This window comes from Typopeltis vanoorti, chromosome 10 (genome assembly GCF_054136105.1).
Source record: "Typopeltis vanoorti isolate ZY-2024b chromosome 10, IOZ_Tvanoo_1.0, whole genome shotgun sequence".
NCBI lineage: Eukaryota > Metazoa > Arthropoda > Arachnida > Uropygi > Thelyphonidae > Typopeltis > Typopeltis vanoorti.
In genome coordinates this window covers 75,777,806-75,793,078 of record NC_143558.1, presented here as the reverse complement: position 1 = coordinate 75,793,078, position 15,273 = coordinate 75,777,806, and the positions used below count along the sequence as shown (strand labels likewise).

The 15,273-nt window shown below is 37.9% G+C and overlaps 1 protein-coding gene across 5 annotated transcripts in view; it reads right to left on the bottom strand.

Moving 5' to 3' along the window:
• Positions 1-15,273, bottom strand: part of Bili (FERM domain-containing protein 8 Bili) — a 360,304-nt gene that overhangs the window by 324,986 nt on the left and 20,045 nt on the right. For all 5 annotated transcript variants that reach the window (XR_016548904.1, XM_090398633.1, XM_090398635.1 and 2 more), the window contains one exon: positions 13,160-13,267. Coding sequence is in view for 4 of the 5 variants with exons in the window: in XM_090398631.1 (XP_090254757.1) it covers positions 13,160-13,267 (108 nt within the window). In the remaining variant the exon portion in view is untranslated. The remainder of the gene's footprint in view (positions 1-13,159; positions 13,268-15,273) is intronic.

Sequence of the window (15,273 nt, the reverse complement as noted above, 5' to 3'; positions counted from 1 at the left end):
AAAGCATTGAAATGTCAAGGGTGACAATAGAAGCTTCTCTGAACCTTTCTTCAGCATGTGCCCAGTGGTGGGTGATGTAAGTTACAAGGTCAGCTGTGGACCTTCAATAGCATAATCCATACTGGTGATTGCTGATTAATTTGTAGACGTCTAGGTAGTGGAGGAGTTGGTTATTGATAACTTTCCCCATTATTTTGAAGAGGAAGAGGTGATGGCAATTGGTTGGTAGTGTGACAGTAAACTCTATCACCGTTTTTGGAATAGAATGGATATAAGATTGCTTCCATGCAGTGGGATAAGTACCAGATATGTATAATAAATTATAGAGACAATGCAGGATGGATGTTAGCTCTGGAGCACAGTATTTGAGAACAATTGGAGAGATGCCATCAGGACCAGAAGGCTTCTTAGTATTAAATTTATTAGGTAGTTTTCTGATATTTTTGTAAAAAAAAACTATAGGAGGCATATGGTGCTTGGATTCTGGTATGGTAGTAGATTATTTCTCTTGGTCATCTATAGAGGAGTTTGAGGAAAAGAGTGATGCCAGGAGGTCAGTTTTATCTTTGGGTGGATTAACAGTGGTGTGGATGAGAGAGGGAAGTGCAGGAGAGCAGAAGTTGCATCCAATGGCCTTAGCAAGAGACTAGAAATCACGGCCATTTGGGCAGGAGGCAAGTTTTCTGCTGGTCTTTATGTAATCTGATTTGGAGCTACTGATGACTGATTTGTATAAGTTGTGTTTTGGTATAGGCAGCATATGAAACTGGAATTCTTGATGCAAGTCACATGCAATAAATTGATTTTTTTCTTTGACTGCTTTGATACATTTTTAAGTGAACCAAATCTTGGAAAGTGGATGAGGATTATGGGTTAAATGGTGGATGAATACTTTCATACTAGCAAGAATAATTTCTCTGATTTATTCACAGCAGGTGTTAGGGTCAGGTGAGTGGATGCAATAGTCAGACCAAAGAAATGAGTAGAAATCCTGGAAGTCATCCCAACTGGCTCCTTTGTAGTGCCAGAGGTTGGGAGTGGCTAGAGGAGGGGAATTCTGTGAGAGATTTGTACAAGATTGTGGTTTGAAATGCTGAGAGGAGAGGTGACCTCTACAGTGTATATGAAAGGAGAACTGGTCACAAAAGATCCAAAGTATTTGGACAGTTAAGAAAGAAGGTCATCAGAATGACTCTCTGTAAAAAGTGAATTTTTAGTGAAGAGATTCTTCTGGCAGTTTGTATGTTGTAATTGGCTGTGATGGGAAGTTTATAAGGGAGATTTTCTATTTTTGCAGTCATTGTTATTTTAAGTTTGATTAGACAGAAGGATATAGGGCATGCAGTGAGAAAAGACAGACTCCTGGACATAACATCTATACAGAGAAAAACCAGTCTCCATGACATGGCCTCAACAATGATCCCCAGATATTACTACTTGGACTTCCTCTCCAGGCATGACCTTGCAGAGTATGTGGCAGCAGGATTATGCAGCAGTTGATCAGGAAACCTCCTGAGTTGTTACTGACAGGTTCGGGACTAACTGGCAGCAGGCCTGCAGCACTACCATTTTAACTGAAGTGTCCTCGAAATGAAGGAGGTTATGGGTTTCTAAGTATGCTTGTCATGACCTTGAAGAGTATCACTCACTGCACGGAGAAAAGAGGGGGAAGAGAAACCAGAATCCCTGCTTTTTCAGACCTCCTTCATTGCTTCTTCAGACCTCCAATAAGCCAGAGAGTGGTATTTTGCCGGGCGATGAAGAACATCTGCCATCTATTGTCTAGTTAGCATTTTCTCCAACCAGGAAGGTATCCCTTTGTAGTGGAAATACTCAATGGTTTCAATGATGCCTTTTTTGGTGGAAAAAGGCCATGCCACATTAAGGCTGGGTTGACTTGACAGAGAGGCCACATATTGTGCATTGCTGCCCATTAGTGGTCCAGAGGCAAATGTGGAAGGAGGGTAATTAATGACAGTGCAAAAGGACAGTGGTAAAATGGAAGCATCGTACTATGGATCAGTGTTTGCATTTTTTCTGAGGTTGTTAAGATTTTGGAGAAATTAGCTCATGTATATGAGCAGACAAGGGTAACATTATTTAGAAGGGTGACGAGTGTGGTAAGAAAAGCAAAAAAGGATTACGAAAGAACATTGGCCATGCAGGCTAAAGAGAATCTAAACAGTTTTTTAGATATGTAGCAAGTAAAAGGAAAAATGTACATGGCAGATTGATTTTAAAGAATGCCGATGGTAGGGAGGTAACTGAATCAGTTGAGATAGTTGAGTTACTGAGTGAGCACTTTGCAAAAGTATATCATCAAGGTGGTGACATTGCAGAAACGAATAAACCAGTAGATTATACGGGAATTGTGGTTAATGAAGTGGAGGTGAGTAGTCTATTGCATAACTTCAATGTCAATACATCTGTGGGATTGGATGGTATACCAGCTCGTGTTGTACGAGAAGCAGCTAAAGAATTGTCAGTACCCTTGACCATTTTGTTTAATTTGAGTCTCGGGTCTGGGTTAGTCCCGAGCGGGTGGAAAGAGGGGAAAATAGTTCCACTGCATAAAGGTGGTTCCAAGACTGCTGTTGTAAATTACCGACCGATTAGCATATCAGGAATCATTGTAAAGGTCTTAGAGAAAATAGTCAAAAGGAAAATACAAGATTGGATTGAAGAAAATGGGATACTGTATCGGGGACAGCATGGTTTTGTGAAGGGTAGGTCATGCCTCAGTAACTTGCTCACGTATTATAACACAGTGACGGCTGAACTGGATAAGGGTAATGGGTTTACGGTGATTCTACTGGACCTTGCCAAGGCCTTTGACAGGATTCCACATGGAATTCTAATCAGTAAATTGCAGCATATGGGAATGGACATAGGGTTGGTGAGATGGATAGGAGGGTGGTTGATGGAGAGATATCAGAGAGTGGTTTACTCGGGAGTAGAGTCCACAAGACGGCCTGTGACTAGTGGTGTGCCACAAGGATCTGTTCTTGGACCAATGCTGTTTAATTTGTTCATAAATGATATAGGAAATGATCTGAGAGGAACAGTTCATTTGTTTGCGGATGATGCGAAGTTGGGTAGGGCAATAGTGAATGCAGATGACGTCAAAATTTTGCAGGATGATTTGGATAGATTGGAGGTCTGGGCTAACGAGAATGGATGTCAGTTTAATGTGGCAAAATGTAAGGTTATGCATTTTGGGGTGAAAAGATTGGAGGCAGTTTACTGCATTGGTGGAACCCTGCTCCAGGAAATTGATGAGGCACGAGATTTAGGAGTGTTGGTGGATAGGGAATTGAAATTTAGGGGACACATTGCAAAAGTGACCAAAACAGCTCATCAAATCACTTGGTTGCTGAAGAATACGTTGACAAGCAGAGATAAGCAGGTTATTGTTCCTCTCTATCGAGCCTTGATAAGACCCCATCTAGACTACTGTGCTCAGATTTGGTCACCTAGGTTTCTTCTTGATGGGGAGGATGTGGAGAGGATCCAGAGGCGAGTGACCAAGATGATAGCAGGTCTGTGGAATGAACCGTATGAGAACGGGTTGAGGATTTGTGGGTTGCAAAAATTGGTTGATAGGCAGAGGAGGGGAGATATGATTGAGACATTCAAATTACTGAAGGGTTTCTATAAAATTAATTCAGAAGATATTTTTGAGAACAGGGCTGGTTGTGGGAGGACTAGGGGACATCCATGGAAACTGGGCAAAAGTGTGGTTAGTAAAGGTGTTAGAGCTGGGTTCTTTACTTTTAGAGTAGTGAATGAGTGGAATGCGCTCCCTGAGTCTGTAGTGGATGCTGTGACAGTGAATGAGTTTAAGGCGAGGTATGATAGATACTGTATGAATGTCAGATAGTTGTGATGAATATGATTTGGGGCCTCCCTCGATGAGTCTAATGACTCCCTGGAGTTGCCCGTAATAATAGTAATAGTAAAATTTATGGTGATCAGAATGGATTTTTGAATCTGCAATAAGCACTTAAGGATGCCACATAACAAACTGATATTTAAGTTGGAATATAATGATTTAGCTATCAGGCAAGTGGATTGGACTGGCAAGCAACTGCCTGACATTAAACAGTTGTGCATGAGGAGCAGTAGCAGAGAGAAGAAAAGTTACAAGTGGATTTCACAAGGCTAAGTACTACAACCACTATTGTTTAACTTTTACATGAACAATATAGTGAAGTTAGGACTGGGTAGTGTTATTTATAAGAGTGTCAATATCAATTTCCAGCACAGTAAACTTGTATCTAGACACTGACTATAAAATATCATAAGGATCAATCACCAGCATACTAAGGAGCAAACTGACCATTTGGCTTCCAATTCTGGTCATCAGAGTCAACAAGCAATTACAGTAATTAAGGAATGCACTAAGATAATGAGCCAACATCATGCTAGTATGTCTCCCTTAAATAGAGGAAACCATTCATTAAGAGCTTTTCTTGTATAATGAGACCTGCGGAGTATCCATAATTATAGAATCACAATGCACCACGATAGCAATTAATTTACTATACAAATATTTCATCATACGTATTACAAGACATCAGAGCCAGAGAGAACAACAATAACGAATTTGAATAAAAAAAACAACAACAGTGAAGTGCAAGTGTTACAATGGACTATATATAGAGGGATTTCAATGTAAAACCTGAACTCTAATGTTTCTTTTATTCATATTCTTACTGTTGTTCTCTGCTCACAATGATAATGTCATATGATATGCAAGCCAAAATATCCATATAATGAAGTAATTTTTACTGTTGTACACATGTAATTATACTCAAGGTAAAATACTTTCTACATATATATATATATATATATATATATATATACAGGGTGTTCGGGATAAATTTGACAGTTTCGTAAGGAAAAAGAAAATCTTCTTTGTATCTATTAAATTTAATGAATTGACAAAAAAACATTACAGGCAGAGTTAATTACAATACTATCAACAAGATTTACTCAAAATAACCACCATTAGCATCGATCACAGCTTCAATTCTGCTTCGGAACCTCGAACAAGCTGATGCTACAGTCTCCCTGGGAAGGGCCGCAAAAACTGTTTTAATTTTATCCATTAACTGGGCTTTTGTATTACTGGAAGTGCGATTGGTGTCTTTTTCAACTGCGCCCCATACAAAATAATCCATGGGGTTAAGGTCTGGGGAGTTTGGAGGCCAAACATTTGGACTGGTGAAGTCGTAGAAATTTTCAGACAACCATTTTTGACTTTTCCCAGAGGTGTGGCAAGGGGCCGAATCCTGCTGCCATACATACGGCCTACCATTGGCTACCCTTGTTATCCAGGGCTTGACTACAGTTAGCAACTCCACGAAAAAGCCCGAATTCCAATGCCAGGGTTCTTCAACACCTGTTCCTGCAGATTTGCGAGGAATTCTGCTGTACGAACGCAATCAGATCGGCTAGGGATCTTTCTTCTTGCTACATCCTCGTAGTCACCATTGCAAGTCTCTAGTTCATGCCTGATTGTTTTTACTGTATTCAGGGAGCATTGGGCAGCAGTCGTAATATCCTTATTTTGATGGCGGGCACGAATCATCATGATACAAGTTATTCTCTTCCATGATTCAGGTGGGTTCCAGCTATCCATCCTTTCTGACATCTTGTATATGAATGAAGAAGGGTCCAAACTTTTAAATGAAGAGAAGTGTGTGTTAATACATGTAACTTACGGAAAAATATAATTAATTATAAATATGTCAAATTTATCCCGAACACCCTGTATATATATATATATATATATATATGTATATATATGAATGAATATTAAAGTTGCAGATACTTTAGTGCTCCTTAGGGATGGAATGTCTGGTAGAAAGGTTGAAAAGCTTTCTGATATTATACCACAAACAAATGATATTATACCGAAACTAAGGATCCTGATGAGAGGATCCTGAGTTTAAAGAGTAGTGGCACCCACTGAATGACTTTCAAACGTTCCATAACAGATATGCTTCACAAACAGAACATGGCTCTTCTAATTCGTATTTGTTAATTACAAGTAAATAAATAAATGCTATCACTTTTAAATAACATTCAGCTTTCTATACACAAAAGAGAATAATTAAAAGGAAAAAATGAATACCTGTGAGAACTCAGCACTTGTAGTACTGCAACAATGAGGCAGTTTATAGCAGAGGTTTGAAACAAGAATAAGCAAAGCTAGTATGTTGAGGAGCCAGTTGAATAAATTTATATGGAATAAGAAAGAAATTAGCCAAAACACCAAACTAGCAGTATACAAGACAGTGTTCAAACCAGTTTTAAGTTTTGGATCTAAGAGTTGCACTGGAAATAATGCACTTGATCAAACACTAGAGACCACAGATGTCAGGGTTCTGAGAAAAATTTGGGGAGTGAACTGATGGCATCAATGGCACAATCATGTTAAAAATGAAGACGTTAAGAAGGAACCTGACATTGTTAGCACTCAAGAATGTATCAGCAGAGCCAATCTAAGGTGGTATGGTCACTTAAATAGAATGGGTGAGGAAAGGTTAGCAAAAGAGGTGTTGATGCTAAGATGGCAAAAAGAGACCAAGAGGAACAACAAGATCTAGGTGGATTGATTCAGTCAGAAGTGCCTTAGAAGCATGAAATGTTAGATATTGGAGTGCTGACAAGTAACAGATTAATTGGGAGGTGTTAGGTTGTGAATGATGGTTCTATCAAGAATAGAACTGCTCCATTCAAGATTTAACAAGAACAACCATATCAAGCAAAAGCAAACTTGTATTTTTGTCAAAACAGACATAATATGTAAAAATGCAGATGTTAACTTTGCTTAAGAAGGAAATTAAAATATAAAGGAAGAAATTGAATCCTAAATTAAAATGAAATTGAAGAAGGAAATAAGTATTAGATTGTACTATGTTTAAAGTATCGTCTAAAATAGATGGAAATCTTAAACTTTCAAAAGCACCAATATTAAACTATGCCATGTATAAAATCGCGTATTGTCGTGCTAACGAAAGTACAAAGGTTGCTGTGTGACCACCAAAGATGACGTAACGAACGATGAGTACGCATTCGTGGAAGGCGCTCGAATTTCGCATTCCCCGAAGAGAGCGATCCTCGTTCAGCGAGGAGGTAACAGCCAATTGGAAGGCATCATAGACAAGCTTAGAGTACGGAAGAGGGTGCTATAGAAGAGTTTAAAAATGAACTCAGGGGGCTGGAGGGCTCTCTTAGTTCCTTCTACATTTCTGGTTTTGGTTCAAGTAGTGTTCCCCAGTCGCGTGTGGCCCCCCACGTGGATTACTGGCTCGTAGTTCCGAAGCGGGTCAGCACGGCTGATATCTGATAAGACGGCAGGGCAGCAGCGAGCTTATTGCTCATAGTTCCGAGGCGGGTCAACACGGCTGATATCTGATAAGACAGCAGGGCGGCAGCGAGCTTATTGCTCGTAGTTCCGAGGCGGGTCAGCATGGCTGATATCCGTAAGATGGCATGGCGGCAACGTGTTTCTAGTTGCTGAGTGGGGCAAATCAAAGAAGTTGAGCACGAGATGACGACGTTGTTTCGAGTTTCAGCCATCGGTCTGGTTCTAACCGATGAGAAGGCAGCAAAGGATTCCCTTTGAAGATAATTTATGTTAAAAGCAGCATCGCGAAAAGTTCGTAAGCCCAGAGGAAACAAAGAAAAAAAATCAGGACGAGCAAGTGACTCCGTGAGGCGGCAGATCACCATACAGAGGGACAATCCATAACAAAGGACAGACGGAAGGATCGAGAAATCATTTAACAAGGTGGTAACGTACAAAATCTTCATTTTATGTATTATCTATCAGTGATGAGTGTGAGAAAATGGACAGAGATTAGAAAAGAAGATAGTGAGAATTTAGAGACAGTTTCATGTGTTAAGTTGATTGAATTGGACTGGTAGTCTACGTTCTTAGAATGTCTGAACCCTAGTTAATATGTATGGGTCGTTAGTAGCACTAATTTAATATTGATATCGGGAACCATGTTTGTGATTTAGATGAATCATGAGAGTGTATAAATAACTTGCCTGTTTGATTACCACTGTCTTGCTTTACTTGTTTTTTAGTATTGATCTTGATTAGCTTTGAATATACGTGTTAATCATATTGATCTAGTAGTCTGAAAGCATGAGAGCATGCAACACTTAGTTGAATGTGAATTGATCTTTGTTAGCAAGTTTTATTTAGAATGTGAATTAGTGTTTTATGATGAATGTGTACTTATTTAACCTAGAGATGTAAGATTAGAGTATTTTGATAATTAGAATTTTCCTTATTGTTTAGCTAGTAAATTAGAATTTTGATATGATATATCTTTGATGTGTGGACTTAATGTATGTAATCTTGATAATTAATAAACATGTTTTTCCTATGTAAGTCTGAGTCTGTCTGAGCATGAGAATGAAATTACCACTCGCTAAAGTTCGAACCTGTGAATAAGGGGAAATTAAAGAAAGTTTAGGCCATGACTGCAATGTTGAAGTTTCTATAGGCACTTAATACTTTAATAAGATTAGGTAATACTTAAACTCTGGGAAGGTTTCTTTGTACAAGAATTCTTCTGTACTAGGACTCTGGCTGGCGCAGCTAAAATAAATAAATTTTGTCAGATTCCGAATAGTACAGAAGCAGCCCAAGAGAGATAGGTTAGAGATTTCAGGCTCAGTTGGTACGACAAGGAATTAAGATAGAAAATTTACAAGAAAGTGACACCACACAGAAGACGAAGAAGAAGAAGAAGAAGAATATATAACAATGGCGCAGCAGATATAACAGAGGACAATTGTTGATAGGACATTAATAATAATGTAAACTTAATCATGTACTGCTGTCATAGTAACCTGAAAAATCCTTGAGGATACATATCAGGTAACTGATGATGAACTTTCAGTATATACATATATATATATATTCACAGTTGACATTTTCAACAATTCTACCTATTTTCATTGTCTTCGTCTTTTTAATGCTGACCTTCATACCATATCTATTACAACAGTTATTCAATTTAGTCAGGGAATTTTGCAAACGTGTAGCGGATTTATTCAGAAGTATAACATCGTCTGCATAAAGCAAAGAGCTGACATTAACATCTCCAATTCTGATATCATGTTTAATACCACTTTCCTTCATAATGTGATCCATATAGATAATGAATATCAGAGGGGATAATGTACATCTTTGTCTCACACCAGATTTAACATTAAACCATCTTCCTATACATCCTTCAATTCTAACTGCCGACTTACAATTCAAATACAGACTAAGTATTGCTTGATATAATGCCCCATTGACACCATATAACTGCAGCATATTGAATAGCTTCTCTCTTCGCACCTTGTCATATGCCTTTTCCAGATCTACAAAACTTCAATATAGATCTTTGTTATATTCCCATGCTTTCTCGACTATTTGTCGTAAAGTGAAGATCTGATGCTGACAGCCTCTATTTGGCCTGAATCCAGCTTGTTCTTCACCCAGCTTTTCTTCCACAATTCTTCTCAACCGTTTCTCAAGTATACTTGCATAGATCTTGCCAGGAACACTCAGTAGGGAAATACCTGTGTAATTCTCACATTCAGTTTTATTTCCCATTTTATATATTGGCACTATTAGAGCTCTACCCCAATCATCGGGAATTCGTCCCTCTGTGCAGGCTTTCTGAACTATGCAGTGCAGCCACCGTAAGACTTTTATACCACCATACTTCAGCATTTCCGGTCGAATATCATCTGCTCCTGCTGCCTTTCCACATTCCAAAATAAAAAATGATGGTGTCCATAGTAGGCTTGATGAAATGAACAGGGCACTTCATAGACTCAGATGTGATAAAGGAGAGAATCTGTCCTTAGGTGAACGGATGAGAGTTGCCAATTTCACATAAGGTTTAAATATGGTGCATAGCTGGTGTTTGTTAAGCACTCTAGGTATCTTTTCAGATGTGCCTTTAATGTATGGGATGATGACAGTTTTGTTGTCGTCTTCTATGGTAGACAGTGGGGAGAAGATTTCTGGGAAGCATTTAGTATTTTAGCTGTCTAAAGAGGATTATAGCCATTGGTCAGGAAAATGTGATGTAGGTGAGAAAGTTCAGTAGTGAAAACAGTGTCGTTGGAACAAATTGCTCTAGCTCTATTGGGTTAGTGTTTTTAGAATACCATATTGTTGAGATGGGTGATGGTGCGATTGTTTGTGTAAATATCTCCCTGTATGTGTGGGTTTTCTATAAACCGAGAATAATAAGGAACCTTCTGGAAGATGTGTGATTAGTGTGTCCAGGAAGTGCAGACAGTCATTGGCTTCTATTCCATTGTAAAGTGGATTTTAGGGTGCTGGCTATTTAGATGCACTAAAAATGTATTCAATGTGTCTGGGCCATGTGGCCAAATAGCAAACACATCATCAATATAGCATAGCCAGAGACTGGGTTTGAGAGTGGCTGTATTGATAGCTAGCTTTTCCAGATGTTCTATGTAGAAGTTGGCTGGTGGGGGGGATCCCAGAGCTGTCCCATCTAATTGTTCGGTTTCCCTTTCTTATGGGATCTCCCCTTTCTCCCCCCTTAGCCAACATAGAACATCTGGAAAAGCTAGCTATCAATATAGCTGGGGGGGGGGGGAGATCCCATAGCTGTCCCATGTAATTTTTTGTATATTTTCGGTTTCCCTTTTTTATGGGATCCCCCCTTAGCCAACTTCTACATAGAACATCCGGAAAAGCTAGCTATCAATACAGCCACTCTCAAACCTAGTCTCTAGCTACGTTATGTTGATGATGTGTTTGCTATTTGCTACAAAAAATATATCCGTCACTCTCGCTATGGCAAGTCAGATCTAGCAGACCATGCTTTGGATACCCTGCACACAGAATCAATTGGAAAAAAACAAAAGTGCTGTACAAAAGCTTTTACAAGTCAGAGAGGTTGTTCCTGAAATCAATAGAAGCCTTGAAACATACTACAAACCTCAACAAGTATGACTGTATAAATCTACCATAGATTTGGGAGACAGTCATCCTAAGACCAAATTAATACTTGCTTTCTCTCTTTTTTTTTTTTTTTTTTAAACTTAGATGGTGCCTAATTAGGACTTTAGTCTTTGTGTTGCATGCTACAATTGTTCATACTAGTCCCATTGTTATACCGGATTGTGGTTGTCGTGCTACTGTAACAACCTTTGTTTGTGTGCTCTGAAGATGTTGGATAGATTACCAGCGAAATATTAGCAATTAAGTCAATAAATAGTTATTTTCTTATCAATCTGTGTTTGCATCTATACTGTTAAAATCCAATCAACATGTACAACGAACACATAAGCCTTTCCAACGGTATTACAATTACAAGATTACTACAGACAAAATAACACTGCCTTTTACACGACTTTTTGTTCATACATAAGTGCTCTTTATTGTCCTTTTTTTCCTTCTGCTGGCTCCTCCTTGATTTTCCACCAAATTTCTTCTTTGTCTGAGTTCTTGATTACTATATGCCCTTTTGGACCCTTAATATGGTGGCAATGTGCGGCTCTTTCCGACAATCGACACAGTACTTCTTACAGTGGCAGACCAAGGTAGGAGACTGAGAACTGTCAGACCTATGATGCATCTCTCTCTTGATTACCAACAACAGACCTTGCATGTCAGCAATGTGCGGCTCTTTCCGACAATCGACACAGTACTTCTCGCAGCGCAAAACCAAGGTAGGAGACTGAGAACTGTCAGACCTATGATACTTCTCTCTTGATTACCAACAACAACAGACCTCACGTGTCAGCGAGCCCAGGTAGAAGACACCGAGACCTCAGATAAAGTCTTTCTCGACGTCTCGCCTTATAGAGACCCAGACTTCCATTGTACACGTGTGTGTTCTTGAAACTTCCATATATGGTCATGTATTGACCTTCAACCATGATGATGTCATACTTTGCACATCTTTTGAAATTACCATACATGGACAAACAGTGTTCATAACGATGTTATACACCACATTATTTTAACAAAGGCTCATGGTTAAATTATTACAATTACAAGATTATTATAGACAAAATAACATTTCTCTAAGTACGTTCCCCCTTAAAAAACATGTAGAAGGAAGCATGATAAGTTACATAGTTATATGTCATGTGAGATATTACACTACTGCCAATTCCCTGGAACATTCCCTTAAGATGCATAGTGATATGTCATCAAATCCAATCACCGTATTGACATCAAGGTTATTTACTTCCTGAAATAACTCCTGCTCACTCATAATTAAGCCATCCTCTCCTATGTCCTCTACACTTAAGTTCCTCTTGATTCCACCCTGATCAGGATGAAACACCCTTATAAACTGATCACTGAATACCTCAACAATGTCTCCTATAGCAGTTATCATTCTACCAATTTCATCCATTAATATCATCTTACCACGATCATTCTTCCTTCTATTTGCCATATATCTAAAAAACTCACTAGGTTTTTCTTTGTCTGATTTGCCAATTTCTACTCATACTATACTTTTGTTTTCCTTACTAACTGAATTGCTCTCCTGGTTGTTCTTTATACTCTTCATGAACTGATTATTACCATTATTCCTCTTGTACTGCCTTCAAAGTACCTTCTTCCAGATTTCATGCTTAAGCCCTCATTCAGCCTTTTGGCCTTCTGAATATATTCACACATTGATGCTGTTATGTATTTCTTTGTCAGTTCCCAAGCAGCATTTATTTCTTTACCACTCAACTCCTCATTCCATGCTATAGCTCCAAGCTGTCGTCTAAGCTTGGAGCTATAGACGATCCTCACAGCAGTCCACATATGGCTAGCCACAACCCAGGTGATCACTTCATGATCACTCTAGCCAACCAGAGGAAAGTGTGAACTCCACTCACAATTACGTTCTCTGACGATATGATCAGATCTAAAACTCTTGTTCTGATTTAGATCATTTAGAAAACATTTAGATAAGTAAAGTAAAGTAGATGGAAATACAGTTCAAATATTTATCTGCTAATAGATTTTTAATGCCATTATTAGTGTTTACATTTTTATCAGTAATTTTTAGGTTTTTGTCATTTGGCATTTCATTTTTTAGGCAAAATGTGTTTTGTTTAATACTGATTAATAATGTTAAAAACAATTTACCTGGCACTGATGAAGAATGTGGTGGATAATGATAGAGATGAGAAGGATAGTCATAACTAGTTTCTGCTCTTCTAGTAATCATCATATCCTGCATTATGCATTTACTACCTATTAATAAGATCAATATTTATTTAAGGTTTTTTTTTATTAATGAAACATAAAATTTATTTCAGTTATTTAAAGACTGCTTTTGATATATGATTAACTGATGTTCCATTTATATCTGATTAATTGATCATTACATTAGCATGAACAAATGGATCAAATGGATGCCAATAGCAAAAATATTCAAAACAAATCATGATATTTTTCTTTTTCATATTTTCAGTGTGATTGATTCCTTGAGTTATTATAAGGGAAAAAAAAAAAAGTTCACATATAGGTCCGAATCTCGATGGCTTGGAGATGTGATTGTTTCATCATTCATTTGCTAAGAACCATGGTGCTGTATGACTCTGTATATATTGTAGTCTAGTTACATAATCTTGTTTGTGCAAATGTTCTTGGAGCTTGTAAATGGTGTTTTTTCTATTTTGCTTTGTGTTTTATTGGGTTGGCTATGTTTTAACTATGCTCTTTTACTAAAAACATGCAGGCTAACTTTCGGAATGAAAAGTATTCTCACATTCACATCATTTATGGTGTTTGTAATGACAAAATAAGAACCATTGTTGAGGAATCAGTAATTTCTGCACTGCATTATGACCCTAATTAAATAAGTTTTTATTAATGTATGCCAGTGTGAGTAGGGAAGTGAGAAGCAGGATTTTTTTCATGCAGAGTTGTGAATGATTGGAATGCCTTGCCTAAGAGTGTGGTGTATGCAGAGAACTTGTGTGCATTTAAAGCATGGTATGATGAGCTGTGTGCATGATAAAAGGACCTCCCAAATGAGTCTTTGACTCCATTGGGTCTTGGGTAATAATAATAATAATAATAATAAACAACCAGAGAATGACATGAAAGCATCATGAGAGATTATGAAAATTTAATATTAGTATTCATATTATCTGAGACTTTCAGGGAGCCAAGGACTAATTGAGAGTGGCTATACATCACCAAAACTAGCTGTCATACCTTCCCTTAAACTCATTCACATTAGATGCACTCACTACTTCAACAGACAAACTATTCTACTCACTCACTGCTCTATGAGAAAATTCTAGCTCTTACCCCTTTCTTAACTTTGAACAAACTTAACTTCCATGGATGTCCCCATTTTCTCTCCTCACCTTTTATATAATGAAAATTTCCATCAAATGATATCCTATAACACCAATTCCAAAATTTATAGACCTCTATCATATCACTCCTCTTTTTCATGTTAACCATGTGGTCCACATACTCACAATCTGTCATCATAATCTAAATTCCATGTTTCCAATATAATCTTTGTGACTCTTCTTTCCATCCTTTCCACAGATTCTTCATCCCCATGGAACCTGGGAGACCAAATCTGCACATAGTCCAGATTTGGCCTTATTGCTTCGTAAAGAAGCAAAATAACTTTCTTATACTTACATGTAAAGGTTTGCTTCAACATCACAATTATCCTCTGAGTTGAATTTGCAGTATTGGCTATGTGACCATTGCACTTCAAATTCCTATCCACCATTACACCAAGATCCTTAGTCTTGTCAGTTTCGTGTAGCATAATCCTGCTAATGTAACATGCGGTTGGAAATCCCATCACACCAAAGTGCATAACTTTACACTTAGTAACATTAACCTGATGCTATTTGTCCATATTTCCAGCCTATTCAAATCATTCTGTTAAGTACTGGATATCAGTGGCATCCCTTGCCTATCTTTGCATCATCAAAAAACAATTAAACATCTCCTGTTAAATCCTTCCTAATGTCATTAATATAGAGATTGAACAACAATAGTCCAAGACTGAACCCTGAGGTATATCACGGATCACCTTAAATCTGGCAGATTCAGAACCACTATACTACTTTTTGATTACTGTTTATGAGATACTTGTGCCACGAGAGGTTTCTTTAACATGAAAAACACAAGGGATAAGTAATACTATTTATTTAAGGCCATATATTTCAGTCTGAATATTACAGGCCATCATCAGTGGTGACAATAGTTAATTACAAAGTACA